The 22,367-nt window shown below is 35.3% G+C and overlaps 1 protein-coding gene across 31 annotated transcripts in view; it reads left to right on the top strand.

Moving 5' to 3' along the window:
* Positions 1 to 22,367, top strand: part of Ank2 (ankyrin 2) — a 555,326-nt gene that overhangs the window by 338,098 nt on the left and 194,861 nt on the right. For all 31 annotated transcript variants that reach the window (XM_047565837.1, XM_047565838.1, XM_047565836.1 and 28 more), the window contains one exon: positions 14,957 to 15,058. In XM_047565837.1, coding sequence (XP_047421793.1) covers positions 14,957 to 15,058 — 102 coding nt within the window. The remainder of the gene's footprint in view (positions 1 to 14,956; positions 15,059 to 22,367) is intronic.

The raw sequence follows: 22,367 nt of genomic DNA, 5'->3' as shown, positions 1-22,367 counted from the left end.
ATGTTGTCTTTGAAACCTACCATTTCTGTGCAGTTTGAAAAATTTTTTTCTTTGCATGTTAATAGTGACAATTGTGATAGAGACATTGCTCTGGTCTTACTTGTTGAGCATAATACACAGTATTATTGAAATAACATAGCTGTATCCTTAAAAGCCACAGCTCGTGTGTTAGAGACATTAAAGAAATCTTCATATTCTGGAGGTGTCAGTGTCATAGGTTCAAACTTCTGGTCCTGTCCCTAACACAAGAAAGGGAGTTAGGCACCAAGGGGAGACCAGAACCTGAGTGCTGAGCCAGGAACATGGCTGCCAGAGGTTCACCCTGGAGCAGGAAGAAGCAGCCACTCTTATAAGTCAATGAACAGTGAAAAAGTATTCAGCACTTTTGGGGGGGAGTTGGGAAAGTAAAAATGAATGGTGGTAATGAATGGCGGTCTCTCCAGTAAGACTGATTGAGCACCCGTCTCCACACTACCACTTATTACCCCAAAATCCCTGGACAAAGGGCTTAATTTACTAAGCCTGAGTTTGCTCATTTGGGAGGTTTATGAGGATTAAATAAGATTATGAATGTATTTGTCCTGTACTAAGTTTAGCTACCAATATCGTAGTCGAAGGTATAAGAAAGAAATATGAAGAGTACAGATATTATTCATCCTGCCAAGGTGCTGAGAGTCTAGTTGAATAGTCAAAATATATATATATACAAAAACAAATTGCATCTTTATAGAATCTTATGAGTAGATAAATGACATTCCCTATTCTGTAAGAAAATATTTGACATTTTTAATAAGGAATCACTAAAACTTCATGAGTATATATAAATCATGTAAAAAATGTTGGATAGACTTGTTTGCCTTATGTGCCTTTTGGTAAGTGTTTAAACTTAAAATAAAATATAGTAGATAAAACCATAGTAAACCCAATCAAAATGCATTATAATTAATTATCTTATTCAAAATCATAACCACCAATGAAAACTTTTGGTCAGGCTAAATCATTGCAATGACTACTTGCATACTTAATGCTAAATTAACAGTTGAATCTCTGAGAATATACCATTAGTGGAGGAAACTCAATTTCAAAAATACCCCGTAATCCCCATATGTAAGGAAAATAAGCCAAACGATAGTGGAGCATCTTAGCAATTTTCTGTTCAGGTTTTCAGCAATTAAAGTTGTTATCACTTGTATTTTACATTACCTTTTTCTGGTTTTACCTAAGAATGAAATATATGATACTTTTCTTCCCAAGGTTCTCTTACTGTCATAGTTATCTCTATTGGCTGGTGTATTTTAGGCACTGAAGTAGGATATGGTAATTCTGAGAATTCTAAGACATGGTTCCTGCTTTCAAGTGAGTTAAAATTTTGTTCTAAAAATGGGTTACATGACTCTAACTCTCTCTACACACACACACACACCACACACACACACCTTAAAGGGAGATATTTGTTAAAAAAAAAAAAGGAAAAGGAAAAGGGGAATTAAATATATAGGTTCCCTATGACTGAAGGGAAGTATATTTTATATGCATAATAATTCTTAAAAAAACAGCCTCCCTCCTCTTTATCTAAGTCAACATATCAACAATCTCTTTTACTTAGAAGATTGATCTTAGTGTAACTACTGTGAATATTGAAATATTACTTGTTTATGATAAAAAATACTGAGTAGACAGTAGTCCCCCCTTCTTTGGATAATTTGTATGATTAGTTTGTGTCAGATACTGTGTTGGGCAGTGGAGACAGAACGATGTATAAGTTGTAGTCTATATCTACCCTGTAGGGTCAGGCCAGTCAGGGAGATGGACATACATACAGATAAGCTGGGGACCTTGCTACAGCTATTCACAATAGCCAGCATAGTGTTGTGCCTGTAACTAGTAGTCGACAAATACTTGTGAGTAAGTGAATACTCTGGTTGTTAGAGGACTTCAGAGTAAAGGAGCTTGCTCAAACTTGTGGTAGGTTCATGGACTGTCACAAGAAGCTATCTCTCAAGCCTCCCAACAAACCAAGAATTTGTTTTGAAAGCCATCTCAGAAGTTCGGACATTGTTAGGGGTTTTTCTTGACTGAGTTCCAACAGAAGGATTTTGCAGCCTAAGCTAAAATGTTAAAGAGGGAAAGAGAGGAGGAGGAAAAGAAGGAGGAGGAGAACACAGTGCAGGGTGAAAGCTACGCATACTTGATTGCTAATCTTTTTTCCACTGCCATGTGCTGTGCACTGTAATTCACCAGATACATTCCTTTTTTAAGCCATTTTCCATCCTATCTCTTACATTTCAGTGTAAAATTACACAAACCCTATATCTGGCATAGAGTTTAAATTGAATTGCTCAAACCATTCCTAACAATTGCAATTCCTAGCACAAGGGTAAATTTAGAAAGTTGTAGCAGGTCACATCCACTAAGGATAAAGCAACATCCCAATTGTGCCCTGGTCTTACGGGGAAATGTCAGTCGTGTGGTATCAAAGGTCTGAGCTTATGAGAAACTTCCTGTACAGGATTCTGTCCTAGTTTCACTGGTGTGAGCATGCGTGTGTTCTTCCCGCCTCCTCCCGCTCCCCCACATCCTCCCTCCTTCCCTCTCTCTCTCTCTCTCTCTCTCTCTCTCTCTCTCTCTCACACACACACACACACACACACACACACACAAAACATCAATTTCTATTTCGTCAGCATTTCCTGCATTTCATGAAAGATGTTGATAGGTTGACAATTTAAAATGCCTTCAAGAGGCATTATAGCAGCTGCTTCCATAGTCCTTGGAGTTTCTGGGTCAAAGAAAGGGTAAGGAGTGAAAGAAAATCCATGAGTCATTTCCGGATGTCAATCTATGACCTATGTTTTTCGTCCATGAGTCTCTCCTGGACCTTTTAGTCCATTTTCAACTCCTTGATACTCAGTGATAGTTCCTCAGATTTAATTGGTCCAAAACCATATAATTGTTTTCTCCGATTTTAGGGTATTCTATTCCCCAAAATTCCTAATCTTGATTTAAAGTGTCACATGTTATATGCCAAACTATAAGTCTCCAGGTTTGCAAGTGATATAGTCTTTTTATATGACCAGCCTTTCCTTTTTTTCACATGTTGTCCCCAATAGCATTGCTTGCCCAAACTATTTCAGTAGTCTCAGTTTTCCTTGTGAACCCCATTCGATTTTTTTCTCCAACTCCAAATGTTACTGGAGTGACCATTTTAAAATGGCATTCTGATCTTGTCCCTTCCTTTCCCTTCACCTGCAGAGTAACAATCTTCTTATTATGGTATACAGAGCATTTCTGGTCTGGGTCCTCCCTGACTTTCAAAATTTTACTTCTTTCCTGTTGCCATGATCATTATAACTCACACTGGATTATAGTTTTCTGCCTTCTGAGTTCTATACATCATGGCATTGAACCTGTTGGTTCCTATGTCAGCTATGTTTTGCACCTGACATTGCCTGAAACCTTTATCAACCACTATGCTACTATTTGTAATCTAAATGTAAACAGGAAAATATGGATCTTTAAAGGAATGTGTCATCTTTTCTTGAGGCCTAACATCTAGCATAATGACTGGCATGAAATAGGTGCTTCAAAAATAATTGACTATTTCTCAACAAAATAATCTGTTTTCAGAGACTGGTTAAGTTACTGTAACTATTTATTATCAATATATTTGCTTTATTAACTTTTCTTCTTTTTAAATTGAAAGCTATGTATATACATACACATATTCATATATGTCATATATATGTATGTGTGTATATATGTATATATATATATATATATGTTTAAATAGGTCCAGTTATATATAGATTCTTTTAAGAATTTAATCAAGTTAATTCAGTGAGTCGAACCTGAAAGTAAATTTCTCATACAGTACATGTGCACATATTCTTTTTGTTTGTTTTAATTTAACATTAAATTTATTGACACTCTTATATACACTTGGCCAGCATGATGGGGTCAGGAAATGACTGTAAAAAAAGAAAATGTAACATTGAATTTGCATAATGCTACCTTATTAGAGTTGAGATTTTGCCTTCTTAAGTTCATTGTTGTAAGTTGGGCACAGTGGCACAGGCCTGTAATCCCAGCAGCTCGGGAGGTTGAGGCAGGAGGATCATAAGTTCAAAGCCAGCCTCAGCAACTTAGAGAGGCATTAAGCAACTCAGTGAGACCCTGTCTCTAAATTAAATTTAAAAAAGGGCTGGGGATGTGACTCAGTGTTGAGTGTCCCTGGGTTTAATCCTGGCACCAAAAATAAATAAAATAAATTTCATTGTTTATATTCCATGTCCATATAATTTATCACAACTGTGCAAAAGAATCTGAGAGCTGTGCATGACCCTTTGAGCCCACATACTTTGGAGAATGGGGTAAATGGAACCATTCTCAAAAATATGTACATTAGAAAAATGAACTCTTGACATCTATGGATGACAATGAACTTAACAATTTAATGAAGGATTAGAGATACGCAAATGATTTCTAATAAACAACATATTTATCATGCTGGAATTCTTGATATCCAGTAATTAGAAAGACTTTTTCAAAAAGAAGTAGACATTCCAAGGGTGGTATAAGCAGAGTTCTTGGGTCTGTTATTCCCCAAAATTAAATTATTGCCTTGGGACAAGAAATGATATTAGAAAATAATAGATTTTAATTCTTATGTTATTTTGGAATAGATATTAATATCACAAAACCTATATACTGAAAAAAGTGAAAATAAAAAATGTGAATTGAGTTACTGATACATTTACTCTAAATAATGGATAAATGAGTTCAGAATTACATTTAAACAAATAAGACAGTTGTCATTGTATGTGCTTGTTAAACTGTAATTAAATGATACACCCTAGGAAAAAACCAATGTGATTTGTAATTATAACTGTATAGTAGGTTGTAATAAACAAAAGAACTTCTTTTCTTTATTTCCATGTGCATCTTGATGGGCCATGTGAAATCAACATTAGGAAATGTATCAAAATAGAAAAATATATGCAAGTTCTTTTAAAATAGAGGTCTTATTATAAAACAAACCATTGGGAAGCTTTCATTTGGAGAATTGATTTTTTGATTCAGTCCTGAATAATTCCATGCTAAAGCACCAATCTACTTTTTAGTGCGTGCAGTCCACGGGGTACGGCCAGCACCTCATCTGTGCTCTGTCACGAAGCTGCTTCTGATTGAGTGATGTCTGCTTCTTAGCAGATGGTCTCTGAAGCTGAAGAATAAGCAGACCAATGGGAATAAAAATGCAAGGCCTACCTCAAGGGGGCAACAGTAAATTAACATTGTAGGATACCAACCAAATAAAAAATTGATGAGAGATATTTTCACTTGGTTGGGTTTGCTTTTTCAGTTCCTGACAGTTCTAAAAGCCTTAAAGGCACACTAAAACTTAATTCAGTTTCATTTATCCTGATCCTTAAGTAATGCAATGGAATGAACTTTAATACATCTTTCCCCCGAATTTCCTGTAATATTTTAACACTCTGACTAGTTAGGGAATGAGGAGTTTTGTGCAGAGATTTCTTTCTTTTTTTTTTTCTAATTATTTTTTGTCTCTTTTTAAATTTGTTCTTTTTAGTTATATATGACAGTAAAATGTAATTTGACATATCATACATACATGGAGTATAACTTCCCATTCTTGCGGTTGTACATGATGTGGGGTTACACACTGACTGTGTATTTGTATAGGAACATAGAAAGTTATGTCCAAGTCATTCTATTGTCTTTGCCATTCCCATCCCCCTTCACTCCCCCCTCCCATTTCCCCTGTCCAATCTGGTGAACCTCCACTGAACAACCCCCGCCCTTCCCACCATCGAATTGTGAGTCATGTGCTGAGATTTCTTAAGGAGTGAAATGTACAATTGTTATGAACTGATTTCAAAGTTCTGTCTTTTTCCTCCTGACCCAAATGTTGAATTTATAGTTGGTTATTATGCAACTATGAAACCAACTCTTTTTGTGATCAGTGATGATCCAAAAGGAAATTCCTTTGGAAATTCATGTACACAATATGAAAGTTTGATAAGTTATTCCATGTTTTGGCCTGTGTTCATTTGGGGCATCCTGGTGCAGGTGGAAAATTCTCAAGAAATGTCCAGATAATTGGATATTAGTAACAAGATTAAGTCTGGGATATGCATTGCATATAAAAATAGTATTGCTCTTATCATCAACATAACTAATACCAATTAGAGACATTAAAGCAACAATTGAGAACTGTTTAGAATTCAATTGAACACAGACATGTATTATTAAACTTCCAATGTGGATCTCTAACTTTCATTATTTTTATTGTTAATATGTTAATATGTGAGGTACAGATTTCCATGCTCTTTATGTGCTGAAAATATCCAATAGAGAATGTTATAGGGAAACCATAATAGTCAGCATAGGACTTGTATAATATTTTACTTGCTTTTTCCTACTCACCATTTTGACGATGAAATGTAGGTAGAACTTTGCAAATATATCATTTCAAGAGTTACTGTCAGAGGTTGCATTTGGAATGAAATTAGGATGCCACATCTGTGCTTCAAGAAAAACCAGTATTAGAAGTAGAGGAATCATGTTCCCTAAATAATATACCATTTTCTCAAAGTGTGATATATTCTTTGGGAAGGAAAAGTAACTATTGCTAAATAGTTCAGTCATTAAAGCAATCACTGAGGTGCTTACCTAACTAAAGTAATAATGCCTTAAATCTGTTCAGTAACTGGGGCCTCCAAAAGAAGCTTATCTCTTGAAAAAATCTGAAGCATCAAATAGCTGAGATCTTTAACTTAGGTTTAAAGAGGTACTTCAAGTTGTTACTTATTCTGGCATCTGGCCTATACCTACAAGCAAAATGTTACTCTGATTTTCTTAGATATTCACAAATGTTATAAAATGAACCACAAATATTTCTGTCTGCAAACTTACCATTTTTCCATTCAAAGTCAGAAAATATTGACATGTATTTGGTGATGGAACTTTTGGGTTCTGGAGATATTTCAGAATCATAATGCCTAAAATACAAGTAATCAAAATCTTCTGCCTTCTGAGAAGCTGCTTAAATTTTAAATTCTCCGTAAAGTTCAATAGGACAAGGTATATTTTAAACACTTAAGAAATTTCCCAGCTATCTTTGTAAAAGTTCTTGTTTTAGAGAAAGTTCTGATGTGTCTCATGGTTATAAATATTTAGTAATGAGACTGGTAATAGGTTTTATAAAGCCAAATTAATGTCAGCAAAACAAAATTCCTTTTTGGTCATACTTCTTTTATGTCATGAAATTTCAGCCAAAGAGTTCATATTCCTCTTGTTTCATTATTCTCTAGAAATGAATGTACATGTATGTATACATGTAATATGTAAGTACCCTCTAAAATTTCAAAATAATACAGGGAATGTAAGTATAAAGTCATCAAATGTACATCACAACTGTCTTTTCTGGTTGGTCAGTTGTTTTTTTTTTTTTTTTTTTTTTTTTTTTTCCTACTAATTGAAGTCTATAGCTGTGTGCATGTGTGTGTTCCTGTTGTAGTAATTTTCATTCATTCAGGAAAAATATTGTCACACTATTACTATTTTGATCCAATATAGAAAATGAGTGCCATAGAAAAGTGAGTGTCCTGAAAGTTTTTAAAATATAAAATTGTCTCTGACAACTGACTTTACCTAAATTTATTCCAGAAGATTTGAACTGAGATCTCTGAACCAGATCTGGTCCTCTTGGATTTGCAATAAATATTTTGAAGACCAGAGATTTATTATTTATACAATATTTGTGAAGTATACTAAAAGTAGAATAACCTTTTAGTATAACTCTTAGTTAACTTTTTTTAAGTCAAAGAACCAAATTGTGTTGTATTTGGTAATCCTCATTGTCTTTTAGACTGGGTGGTTCCTTTATATACAGTACAGCTTTCATTAAAAGTCTGGCAGAATGTTAATAATCTGTATCAGAAAATTGCCTCCAGTGTGAGAAAAAGATACTGATTTTGAATACTGATTCTTAGTTTACTCTTTGGCGATTTTTGTCACCATTGTATGAATTAGGAATACCTTACTTTTTATAGGGTTACTGTCTTTTTAAAGAAATCTTTCATTTATATACATCGTACATACAGAAAAATGCACAAATTGCAAAGTTCATCTCCATATTTCTCAGAACATACACAATGCTTGAGTAACTTTCAGAACTAGAGGGTAAGACTAGCAATCAAAACTGTTGTGGCTTCTAACACTATAGGTTAGTTTTGTCAGTTTTTTAATTTTAGTAAGTAGATAAAAAGTTATCTTTTTGTGTGTGTCTAACTTTTTTTGATTTGTACTCTCTTTTTGAGATCAATGATGCATGGAGATATGGCTCATGCCTTTTCATTCCTGCTGCTGTATAATATCTTTCAAAGCTTAAGAATTGTATAGGGGATTCTTAAATCTCCATATAACAGTGCAAAATAATCTTAATGCATTGAAAGGAATGGAATTGACATGCTATAGGTGGTTCTTACTTTTTGTGGATGGTATCTTAGGAAAAGCATTGATGAGTAAAATAATTTATCTAGTATGCTAGCAAAGATCAATGTCAACATGCAATACTGAGTTAAGGGAAAAGTCATTCTCTTTATAGAAAAATAAAATTTTAAATCATCTCATAGAACAAAAATACTTAACATATTCAGGCAGAATTTGCCTACTTAACTTAGATATTGTTCTGGTCTGAATTCTCAATTTTCTGTGTTCATAATGATCTCAAATATTACATTTTAAAAGTAAAAATGCAAACATCTAAATTTTCTCTGCCTTCTTCCCTTAACTAAAGTGTTTATTGGGTTTACTTATAGGTTTGATCCAGTTTGATCCAGTTTTCTTAACACATAGGTCACTGGATTAAGAACACTCTTTTGGATCTTAGTATTAACTCTGAATATTAGAGCCCTTGTCAGTAATCTGCTGGTACAATTAACAGATCTGTTTGTGACACTAGAAATGTAGGGTCATCCATCCATCTTCATGCTTGAGCTGGAGAGTATAAATTTTTTGTTTATAAAGTTTTTATTACTGGTAGTAGATGAATAGAAATTGTCCAAGTGTTTCCTGGCACCTATGAGTTCTGACTGTAGGAAGGCAACTTGAATTTTTTTCTAAAAACTTCCATGTAGTTTTTGATTGTTCCCAAATTTTTGATTTTTGACAAAGTAGCAATAACAATTTGAGCTACCGAAAGAGCAGAATTAATCAAACAATCCAGTATCCGTATACAAACACATGACTATACACTAAAAACCCTGAGATAACATGCTCTATAGATTCCTCAGCATCAGCCCTGGTGAGAGACCCCACCCATTCTGGTTCCCTTTTTGTCCCTTCCCATTTCTACACCACAGAGTATCATCAAGTCCTCTGTTTTGGTTATGATCTGCTTACACCCTTCAGATTCAAAGAAGATCATGTGTCTGTATCTATGATTTGCTATCATTGTTTGGCATTAACGCCCTACAAGAAAACCCACAAATACAAAGTAAGCTCAGTAAGTGTCTTCTGTGCCTCTATCAGGTTCAGTTCTTTTAAATCATCATACTAATCCATCTAGCAATTTTAGAGAGTACAATTATTTTTTGATAAGGAAATGGAAACCTGTAAGATCATACAACCTAAGATCATATAACACAAGAACTTTCTGAAAGTGGATTTTTTTTTTTTTTTTTTTTTTTTTTGGTACCACGGATTGAACCAGGGGTGCTTAACCACTGAATCACATCACAGCCCTTGTTATATTTTATTAGAGTCTCACTAACTTGCTTAGAGCCTTACTAAATTACTGAGGCTGGCTTTGCAATTCTCCTGCCTCCGTGTTCCTAGAGCTGGGATTACAAGGGTGCACCACCATTCCTAGCCTGAACATGGATTTTAAATGTATCCTCAATTCCTAGAAAGAGCTCTTTACAATGAGAGACCTAATTATAAAATTATAAAAATGTCCCTTATTTTCCTAGTATTAAGGTTTTTCCCCCTTGTGTTGTTTTGCTAAATTTTATTTATTGTGTATTGCTATGAAAATGTGGACCTCAGGATAGGCAGGTAAATGACCCTGTTTTTACAAAGGAATAGCTACTTACTTCCTAAGGAAATAAGTGAATTCCTCAGATTCCACAAGGAACATGTGCTTTACTTAAGGTTAATCAGTCAGCAAATACTTTCAGAGGGTATGCATAACCCAGTGTTCTGCTTCCTTCTGTTAAGGCTGCTAGACTCCTGGCAGATCACACTTAGACAAGTGCCTCTCAAGTTTGAATAATGCGTTGATCCCTTTTAAAGCATAAAAACCTTTTATGACCTCTAGTGCTATTTTTATTACAGTGTTAACTTAAATATTAAAAACATAAACTATGTAAAAATTCTTACACTACCATGGAAAAGTTTTCACTAGTAATTAAATTTTACTAATAGTCTTGAAGTAAATGACACCAATTAACAGAGTGGATAAAAATGTCGGAAGACTTGCACAGATATTGATTGTAATAATAAAAAGATATGACCTCAGAGTTCCACATTTAGCTTAATTTCTGAATTTTCCTTCAGTGAAAACGATATAAAGAATACCTTTTTTTGTAAATATGTAGAAACCATTGTTAATAGATTTAAAGGATAACAAAACATCAAAGAGATTTACCAACGTCAATTTTAATGGCATGACATTTGATAATCTTTTAAAGCTCTATTTACTTGGAGATGAAATTGGTATTGTGATAAAGATGGTTACTTATTCAGTAAAAGCTAAAATTAAATTAAACTGAATTAAAAGCAATAAGCTAAACCTGAAAAATGTTCACTGTGGATTTTCTCTGACAATGCAAGCAAGATCATGCGAAGAGCATCTGAGATGTGTTAATTTGACTTTAACTTGCTACTGCCTGCTATTGTTAAGACTCTTGGTTCATCATGCTGATACCATTCCTGCCATGTGTGTAATCAGATTATCTGATTCTTCTTATCCCTCTGTACTACAGCAAAACTTTTTGCATATCATGCCTCTGAATGCCACTTATACTTACTTGTTATGCACTGAATGATAAACATATACATGTACCAAAATCATATGGTCGTTCTCCATTATAGGGTAGCCATCTAGATGAACTGGGATATTCCTTTATTTTCTTTATTACATTACTATTGAAATATAAACATAAGATTTTAAAAAGCTCATAGCAAACTCAGCCAACTATGAGCATTCCCCTGTAGGATATGTTTCCATGAATGCATGTTCCTCCTTGCCCTTCATGTCCACCCTGCTGGGTGCTAAGAAAGTTGTTCTGTTTTTCAAACATTCAGATTTTTTAAAAAAGAAGAAAAAAGAAAGAAAAGAAAAGTACAGGACTGTGTCAAGACAAATTTAAGAGGAAATTTTTCTTTCTTGGTTTGAGATGTCACAGTAAGTTTGTAAAGGGGCAAGCTTTAATGACATCCATCTGTTGAAAATTAAAATAGGTGGGTCTCAGCATTTGAATTCCTTGTCCAGAGTCAGACTTAATAGACAGAAATACAATTGATTTTAGGGTTTGAGGGTCCTAGGGACATAAAGTAGCAAAGCAGAGAGAGGTTAGTCTTACATTTGTCTGAAATTTTCTCCCAAAGGCCTTACTATTGCCTCCTCTTAAAAGATTTTAAAAGATTTGTGAAATGTTATGTATGAAATTTTCTGACTGAGCAAAGAAAATGGTATTTTGAAAACATGCTTTCCCCTTCCTCATTCTTGATTTTAAGACTTTTGCCATAATCGAAGGGGAGTACAAAATGGTAAACACTACTGCCTCTCTCCATCAGTCTCTTTCCTCTCTTTATTGAGTAAAGGTAACTAGACTATCTGACTGTTTATCCAAAGCTCTTTTGTCAAGAGCTTTAATCACAGATTGACCTTATTGTAGGGCAGCCTGAGTGTGTATCTATGTGGAACCGGGAGGAGAATATGAATTTCTATGTAAGAAGACACATTTGACCACAATATTATCAATTAGTGTATACATTTTGAAACCTCATTTTAATTCCATCCATGAAATCCACATTCATGAAACATTTTACAATAACACTTCCATTTAATGCATTTTCTCACTTTGGGAAAACTAAATCCCTTAATGGGGTTCTAGAAGAATTCAACGTGCACTGAAGTATACTCTGACTCAACTGCTGAAAGGTCCCCTGGCAGAATGGCTCAGATATTACTTTTCCGTCGGGTCCAGCCCCTCCAGAACACTGGGAACATTGTTTGCTAAAATTCCAGGAATTAACTGTAACTCTGACCTGCATTCACGTTAGAAAAGTTTGATTCAGAAAAGTGAAAAACAGTTTAAAAAAACAAAAAACAAAAAACCCCACAAACTTCTTGTTACTGCGTATCAGCAAAAGCAATCCTCCACATCTACCCCATCCTTAGGGAAGGTTCAAAGAGGGTGTATTGGGTAATCCTCTCTGATGCTGGCAGTTCCCTGCAGACACCGTTGCCCTCTCTAGGGATTGGCAGTGGTGTCTCTAGGCTTTCCCTCTGACTGTATTTGTTCCCAACTTTCTTTTTTGTAGGAATACGAGAGCAATTTGATCATATGCTGAGTTTGAGCATGTTAGGCAAGGAGAGACAGAATATGAAAGAGGAAATTGTCTTTTATATATGGCGACTACTTTCCCATTTCTTTCTTCATTCCCAAATGAATAAGTTTCAAAGTAGTTTATCCCAGTCAACTCAATTTGTTTAGTTGCATGTAGTTGGCTAATAGATTTGAAGGTAGAGATGGCAGCTAAGAATTCCCTCTCCTGCCAAGACACTTTATGCAGCTAGTGCTGTGATTTGCAAAATGACTATGTAGATTAGGGGCGTAGTGTAGTCATCCCAAATGAAACAGATTTATTGCTCATAAGTCAGGAATCCATGATAACATCTGCTTTGATACTTTGGAAAAGTGGGGAGAGAATAGCAGATAGATTTCTAGCTCCTGGTCTGATCAGCATGAATTAAATCTTGAATCTTCCACGGAATCAGTCTGTGACTTGGAAACATTTTAACCTCTCTGTGCTCTCCTCACTTAATAAATAAGGATAATATTAGTTTTTTGTGGTATTGATACTTTAACATATGTGACTCCTTAAACTCTATTCTAGGCTCACAGTAAACAATAAGTAGTACCTATAATTACTTTGTGTACAAATTGGAAGTACTTTCTGGAAACAACCTTTAATATGATGTACATAGATTTATTTTGAAATAAACCTGTTCATACGAGAATAATACCTTCATATTTTAGACCTGTGACATAATATTATTTTATTTGTATTGTTTGCAGTACAAAAATAAGATTTCTTGTGAGATGTTGGTGTAACGTAGCCTTTTCACTTGTAAGGGCTATGGCAAGAAACCTCCTGGAATTTAGCATTTGCTGCAAACGGCAAAATGATTTCATAGACTACACACTTTAAAATGAGTCACAATTTAGTCACTGCAGCATTGCAGATCTACTTAGGGCACCCTGCCAGGGGCACAGCTTTCAGGAAGGATGAAGCGGGAGGTGTCATAGGGAAGCGGGGAGGGGGAAGAACACTTTTTAGTATTAATCATCCCATGATGCATTTCTAAAGAATCAGAGCATGAATTCTGGATGTATAGATTTCCATCACACCTTTCAACTCTTAATAAATTATCTCTGATTCCTAAGCCTACAAGTCATCGTGGTGTTTGGGTTAAATATGAGGTAATTTAGTCCTAGGGCTTTTCAATCTTCCCATGTGTAAATCATTCAGGCAGTATGCGAGTAATCCCATATTTGAAACTCCCAGAGAAAATACTTCCATTTATCTATCTGTACATCACCACAAATCATAAATAAATAGTTCTGACAGAGTGTGCCAAGAGTTCTTGCCAAGTATGATCTTCCAGGGAGGGAGACAGGGTAGCCCAGCAAGCAGAATGCATTAAGAGTCATCAAAACTGCATCTCACTTCCGAATGTGTAAATTATATTCCTCTTCATGCTACCATTTTCTTTTTAGTCTGACAATTTATCACAAGAAGTATTAAGTAGTTATGCAAGTGACTTGGACCCTAGCAAAAATTTATTGTCATTATTATGTTAAGGGTTAAAAGTCAGGCTTTTTAACCAAGCTGAGGGGCATGGGATTGTAACTGTCTCTGGAACAACCCTCCTCAGGACTTTTCAGGAGGAGAATTCAACTGATTCTCCCAGTATCAGATTTTGGAGAGTGTGGGAAGATGAAAAACTCAAAAAGCAATCTCCATCCAGAGCAATCATCTTTACCAAGAGATGGTATTATGTCAGCTGGTTTGAATTTAGTCATGTTTTTCCAAAATCACTGGAATCACAGAATTTGCATCAGCTCAGTCCATACCTGCCAAGGAATGCTATCCCCTTTTTTCAAAGCACCCTTGGAGCCTTCTGTTATTCTCTGATAATGAGGACTGATGACTTTTAAGTGACCTATACTCAGTTCTCTGGCAGACCCATCTAAAAACTGACAGTAAAAAAAAAGAAAGAATGAAAGAAACCCAGTAACTTTCATGTTTTTTAGCTTCTCTGATTCTTTTTTTGACTTAACACTAGGCTTACTATAAAGTCATTAAAATCCTGTCACTAAAATAAATGGGTAATAATGGTTTTTGGAACAGTGTAAATTCATTTTTAAATGTAGCTGAAGATTGAATAAAGCAATAATAATTTTTATTTTAATGTCCTTTTATAGTCTTTAATATAGCAGAACATATTTCCCAGTGACTCTAATATTCTTAAACAACTCTCTAGGAATATTGCAAAGTTGTTACCTCGAACTGTGAATGATATTCAATGTTTTCAAGTCAGTATTAAAAATGTTTCTGACTTTCAGTGTAAACGTGCTTGCCTTTGAATTGGATGTTTTCATTTTATCCGTCACTCACCATATTTCTTTTCTTCTATCCATAGTCTGACAGCAATGCAAGCTTCCTGCGTGCTGCCAGAGCAGGCAACCTGGACAAAGTCGTGGAGTATCTGAAGGGGGGCATCGACATCAATACCTGCAACCAGGTAAGAGGTGGTGTCCAGCTCTGGACTGTATCAGAGCAATCCAGAAGCAGCCCTTGACGTCCAGAGTTAGACTCAGAGCCCTAGGCTATTTTTTGTTTTCATTGAATTTCCTGGTACCAGTGACTTGGTCTTATGTAACCTCATTTTTCAATCTTACTAACTTTTCAAGCATCTGATATTTGTTTCTAGAATTAATATTGTTGGCTAATAGATTGAAGATAACAATTGAATATCATTTTTTTCCTATAAAATGATCTGGACTATCCTTAGTTGGAAAATTAACCAAAAAGTTTTATTCCTCATTTATCTAGTAATGTAGATCTGAATTTTTTTTTTGTTAAATGTACATTTTACTCAGTGGTAACTGGTGGTAAAAATTTGAGGCAGAGAAATAAAAGGATAAAATCAAAATTATTCTTTTTTTTCCAAATTAATTTGAAAATATGGGTTATAATGAGAAGAATTTGAAACTACTATGTTGGTTTAAATAAAGTATTTGAATTATTCATTCATCACATCTATTGAATAAATAGAGAATACACTTTCATATATTATTTGCTTCCAACAATATTAATATTTTTGTGCCATTTTGGACTAAGACTTTTATACCATAAAATGTCCAGTAAACTCCATTATTTGATTCTAAATAGAATGCTTGTTTCTATATCCCAGTATATACTCATCCCAGTTATATTTAATTCATAGGTCACCAAATTTATTAAATCTCTCAAATGTAACATTTCAAAAACTGAACCTGATCTTTTCTTATCTTTAGATTTCTCCCTTCTAGTCTATCCTCTAATACATCAATTCCAACACAACTGCTCCCCACCCCTCTTCTCCCCTTTTGTAGCCAGGAGGTTTTCTTCCATATCCAAACCCACATTGACTCTCCTCACCTCAAGTAATTTACCAAGGTGGTCATCGTAGCCTCCTTAATTAGCTCTGTCTTGTCCATTCTGGACATTTGTCCACACTGTCTCGAGTGATCTTTCTAAAATGAAAGTATAATTATAGCACTTCCTTTCTCCCCAAACTTCCCACAGATGCCCAGAAGAGTGAGGTGGCTGTATCAAGGTCATCTGGAGGCTAATTTTACAAAGGGTATAGGTACTCTTGTGCCTCCTGAGAGTCACTGGCATGGAAAACATTGTCACTAATAGCAATATTTCTCATCCTTTAGGGGAGTGTGTCTCTCTTTATGAAAAACGTTGAGAGTTATTTGCCCTTGAGAAAGCTATCCTGCTGTGACCCTGAGCATCCCTGCAGAGATTCTTGGAGAAAACAAGAATGAAAGGCCTGGGCCTGGGTTTCATCTGGGCCATTTCTCAGGGTGATACTTGCAGTGAGCAACTTTGAGGGATTAGCAACATCTCCCCCTAGACACAAAGCAGGCTGTGTGAATCTCCCAAGGTCACTGCTGTCCTTTAACACAGCCAGCATGCACAGGCACCCATCATTGGTCCTTTGTGTCAACCCTGTTGGATTTGGTGGAAGGAGGGCATGGGGACTGGTGTAAACCAGTGCTGATGCTCAGCCCCTGATATTGCTGTGAATTAAAAGTCCTTTTTCTCTGACCCAGATTTGTGTCTTATACTTGCATTCATGAAATAGTAACAGTTTAACTTTATAACTTGTAGGTCAGATAGTCTCATACTCTACATAGTTTTTAACACTAAACTATGGAATAAGGTCAAGTTACTTCATTTCAACCTGTAAGATTATCATATGCTGTGTCTATGTTCTCTGTTATTTCCCATTAGGAATAATTTTATCTGATGTGTTTTTATTGTTCTCTTGAACAAATAATTTGACCTTAAAGTACACTAGCTGTCTTAAGAGAGAAACACCCAAAATCCCATGTGGATATATGTACTCACTCTATAAAATGCCTAAGAGGTTGAAAATGAAATATTTTAGATTCTTGAAATGTTACCTTGGATTTCTTTAAATAGATTAAATATACTTCTCAAATTTTCATATCAATTCATCAATTTTCTAAATTTGAAATATACTTCAGAATAGACAATGAAACTATCAGCTCATTTAGGTAAAAATTTCATAAATAATGCCAAAAAAGAGAACCCAAGAAAAATGAAGCTAACCTCATTTCAAACAAAGTTCACTTCACCTTCAAGTATAACAAATGTGTTAATTTTACAAAAGGTCTTAGGGTCATTTTTAAGAAACAATTCTCTTTTAGTAGTAAACACTTATTTTTATCAGATATGTAGATCAATCTAACTTTTTAAGTTAGCTCAAGAAGTTGTTACTAGCCTAACAGGCCATTTTTTTCTTTGGTAGTTGCCACCCATCCTCTAATATGTCACTGTAAATGAGGACATTTATTATTCTGAGAAGTCAACAGGGTGTCATAAAATCCATGCAAAATTTAGAGCCCACAGGCTCAAAATGAAGTCCCATCACTTTTGTAAAGTAATTTCAATTCAGAAAGTGGAATAGCAATATGTACAATTTTTACATCCCTGGTTGCATTGCAAGTTTTATTTATTTATTTAATTTTTGGTACTGGGGTTTGAACCCAGGGGCACTTTAACACGGAGCCACATTTCCAGTCTCTCCTTTTTATTTTTTATTTTGAGACAGGGTCTCACTAAGTTGCTTAGGGCCTTGCTGAGTTGCTGAGGTTGTCCTCAAACTTGTGATCCTCCTGCCTCAGCCTCCTGAGTTGCTGGGATTACAGATGTGTGCCTCTGTACCCAATTAGTAAAGGACTTTCTGAGGTGTATGCATTCTACTTGCAATTTCTGTGTATCATTCACCAAGAATCAAAAAATCAAAAGTGACCTCCATATAAACTATGAAATTGATTCTTCTAACCACCTGAATTTACTAGGTATAATCTACAGGTCTGGTGTTGGGTCTTTATTATTACCATTCAAGAATGTATATTAATTAAACAGATTGGGGACATAATGTAAGTAATGTTAAACAATTAACTATTGTATATCAGGCTTTGTGCAGGGGTTTTTCATATGATGTTTTATCCATCAGCTGAGGAAATAAAGGTATGAGTTAAGAGTTAGCACAAGTTTACAAATGCAGAAACTGAGCCTACAGATGGTTAAGTGATTACTTCCAGAATCACACATGTCTATTTCTCCTGTCCAAGTTTTATCTTCTGCAGATTATCTTCTTGAGGAGATTATCTGGTACTGTCCTTTGAATTATATTATGTGCTTTATCTTGAGGCTTAAACTTACTAATAATCTACCATTGTTAATATAAGATCTTTATTTTTCCTTAGATTAATATAAAAGGTAGTTTAAAAAACTTGTGAATCAGAGTACCACAACCAGAATTTCTACTAAATCACCAGTAAAATGTAGAATGAAATAATTTCCAAGTACTCAGGAGGGCAAAAGAGGCAACTGTTCAGTCAAAGTATTGCTATTGCTGATTATGTGTAATATTCAATTAAATGTATCCTCTCTTTTACTTCTAAGCCTGAGTTTCTAGGGGAGCATTATGACATGTAACATACAAACCAGAACTTTCTGTACCCTGTTGTATTTCTCAATGAAAGCCAATCTGGGCTGAACCGGCTTTCCAAAAATATCACATGTGTTGGCGTGCTAAGATTTTTAAAACTGAATTTGAATCAAAAATTTTTTTGTTATAAAATTGGTCTTATAACTATCATGAGAACTTTGAAATTTAATCCAAAACTACCATGTGGCTTGTAATAATTTGGAGGACATGGAAATAATTCATAAATTTGGCACAATACTCCCCCATAATCTTCAAGTTTTCATTTTTCTTTTACTAATAAATACAAACATGTTTGTTAACTTTTATTTATAAGATTAGACTAGTAATTTATTTACTTTGTTCTACTTTCAGAAAAGAATAAATCTTAGCTTTTACTTGATTTATTTAACTTAAATACTTTTACTTTCTTACTGATTTAATAATTGTGCATGATCAAATACTGTTACAAACAAGATTAACATCACAATCATTAAAAATAGACTGTATAACATTTTCATAAAAATTTATTGATGGTTTAAAAGTCAATAAAGTCTCTAGAAGTTTCAGATACATTTATCATATATAAAATTTATTAGTTTCACTGTAGAGACTTTAAAATGAAGTGCCATCACTTAGCGTTTATTGGCTGTAATCTAAATATGACACCAACCAATGATTAATAGCTCTTGAAATGCCCTGGGTTTTGGTCTTGATCTTTTACCACTAAGTTGTAAAGGTGCCTAATTATCAATTGAAACCTGTGTTTCCTTTCTCAAAAACAGAAAACAAGGTAAACGCACCATTTTTAAGACAATACTGATGTTCCTAAAATACCAGTCCTCTTGTTCCTAAAATAACAAGGGGATAAATTCAACAATGACTTTAGCATATGCTCACATACTATGACTCATACCATAAAGCATTTTTGGAAGTCTTGTTAAAATGTGAGTGCTGGAATCCAAATTCTCATTTTCTCCACTCTCCAGTTAAGAGATCCTGGGCAATCAACTTCTCCAGGTCTGTGTATTCTCAATTGTAATAAACCATAGCAACACTGAGGTCATGGGACTGTAGTAATGATTGACTGAAATGTGTGCCAAGTGCCTAACAGAAGAACCACTCTAAATACTAGTGAAAATGACAATCCACATTATAATAATGTAATCTCTTCATATGAATTCTTAATGTAAGCTTTAGCAAAAATAGTACTGATCCTCAGAGGCATGACAGAACATTAAATGGTATTACCATAGCCAGTGTCATCAAATAGGAAAGATTATGTTTAATAGTAGTTTAATAATGGTTACTGTTTATCTGGGTTGCATTAAACTAAAATGTTTTTCTGGAACTAATTTTTTTTTTCATAAATGCCATTCAGATCCATCTGGTTTGAACCTCTCCTAAAAATGACAAAAACAATTTTATTAGCCTGAGAATAAGATGAAAAAGAGAGAGAGGGAGAGGGAGAGAGAGAGAGAGATAATATTGAATTCATGGAATTATTAGAACACGGAATGAACTATATTCAGTGTTCTAACCAACTAAATCAGGCAGAGATATGTACATAAATTATATAGCTTTCTCTAAATAAAATGTAAAAAGGACTGGGGATGTACGTCAGTAGTTAAGCACCTCTGGGTTCAATCCATGGTACAAAAAATTAAAAAAAATAAAAAATGTGTGAAAAGAGGAAAGGCAATAAATGATATTGAGAAAAATATAGTAGGAAAGGAGAGAGTAGTAGGAGAGCTGTGTCATCCTAACTAGGATGGTCAGACGAAGCAAGGAGCTGAGCATGGGAGCCAGGCACTATTTTGGTCCTCCAAAATACACTTTAGAAGAAGTCTTGACAAATAAGAGAACCCCACCTCTGAGCATAGTGGCACGTTTAAGGACAAGCAAGAAGGCCAGGTTGAATGAGAGAGGGAGGAAGAGCAGGAGGAGACTGGAGAGAATAGAAAGCAGCATCCTGTCCTGTAAGATTTGGTAGCCTACTTTAAGAGTTTTGGCTTCAATTCTGAATGGGAAGTGATTAGAGAGTTTTTAGCAAAGTGAGTTAATAGTAACACTCAGGCTGAACAGGAGCAAGGGCAGAAGCAGGGATGCTATTATAATTCTTGAGGAGAGAGATGAGTGTTTTACACAGGGCCAAAGGCAGGAGGGATGGTGAGAACTGAATGGATTCTGGGTACACTTTCAAGGGAAAGCTGATTTTGCTGAAGGATTTTGAAGGATGGGAGCACAAGAAGATGTAGTGATACTGCTTGGGGTTTCTATGCAGAAAATGAGGTTTAAGGTTTCCTGAACTGTGATGGAGAAGACTGTGTTTACAGGTTTAAAGGAACGAACAGGAGATCAGTTTTGAACATGCTGCTTGATTCTCCTATGTGGTATCCAAGTAGGCAATTGGATGTATGAGTCTGAGGTCCAGAAAAGAGGTTTTGGTTGGAGATAACAGTTTCGGTGCACTCAGTGTACAGATAGTACTTAAAACCATTGAGCCAGATGAGTGTCTGTGAAAAACAGAAGAGGCTCAAGGACTGAGCCTCACTGCATTCCAACTTTTAGAGGTCAGGAAGATGAGTCAGAAAGGAGAATGAGGAAGAGCATCCAGAGACGCAGCAGGAGGAAAACCTGGAAAATGTGGCATCTTGGAAGCTAAATGAAAAAAATTATTTTCAGGTGGATGAAATGATCAACTCTTAAAATGCTATTGATTAAACAAACTGAGGAACTGAATGATAACTTTAGATTGTGGTGGTCACTGGTTATTTGACCAAAGCCATTTCAGTGGAGTGGTGAGTTGAAAGATAGATTGAGGCTCATTCAATGGACAGTGGACAGACCAACTCTTTCTGTGTAGAGAAAGAGAGAACGAGGGAGGCAGCTGGAAGGGGAAGTGGGACTTATTTTTTCCTTCAATACAAAAGAAGTGATAGCATTTTCATTTCATTGATGGGAAAAACATCAACAGGGAAAGAAAATTAATGATTCAAGAAAGAGAGAAGGGAGACTTACTGCTGCTGTCCTTGAGTGGATGGTGGAGGTGATAGGGCCAGAGCACAAGTAGAGGGTGTGACCATTGCCAGAAGCATTGCTAGTTTAGGGAAAGCGTGTGAGTAAAGGATCAGGAAGTACTGTGTGTGGTGCTGGGAGCTGGGTGTGGGGTGAAAGTTCTCTTTTAACTGCTTCAGCTCTTTCAGTGAAGTGTAAGTCAAGATCATCAGGTAAGAGGGAAGATGGGAGAGGAAGTGACAGAGGTTGAAAAGACAGAAGATGTGAAATAAAAATCTAGAAGAGTGGAAGAGTGATTAGGGGTAGCAGTATAATCACCAGGCAGCATAAAGGGCCTGCTTGAGGCCCATGATCAGGAATTCAAGCAAGTTCGGGAAGGATGTATGCATGTTCCTCTACAGTCACATTTAGGTGGGGGATCACATGGACAGTTATATATAATCTGTCATGGACAATAAGAATGTGATTTAGTTAACCATTTATGGTAAAGCTAGAGAAACACAAGAGAACTGAGGATGCATACAAGGAAATGTATGAAATGATTATAGAGCATACATGGAATTTTATACTGAGTGTGGAGAAATGTGAACATGCTGAAAGAGTAATGGGTTCTAGGTATGAGGAGTGCAAGGATTGTTGGAGTTGGCTGAGTAAGTTGGCAAGAGAGAAAGTAGTGATCAGAGGGTTAGATGCCTAGAATTGAGATCCTGGAGGAATGTTATAAGTTCTGGAAACTAAAAAAGTTTAGAGTATGGCCATGCAGGCGGATGAGGTAGAGAAAAGGAAAACTCCTTGGCAGGGA

This window comes from Sciurus carolinensis, chromosome 10 (genome assembly GCF_902686445.1).
Source record: "Sciurus carolinensis chromosome 10, mSciCar1.2, whole genome shotgun sequence".
NCBI lineage: Eukaryota > Metazoa > Chordata > Mammalia > Rodentia > Sciuridae > Sciurus > Sciurus carolinensis.
The sequence above is the reverse complement of the archived record's forward strand: the minus strand, read 5'-3'. Positions and strand labels throughout refer to the sequence as shown.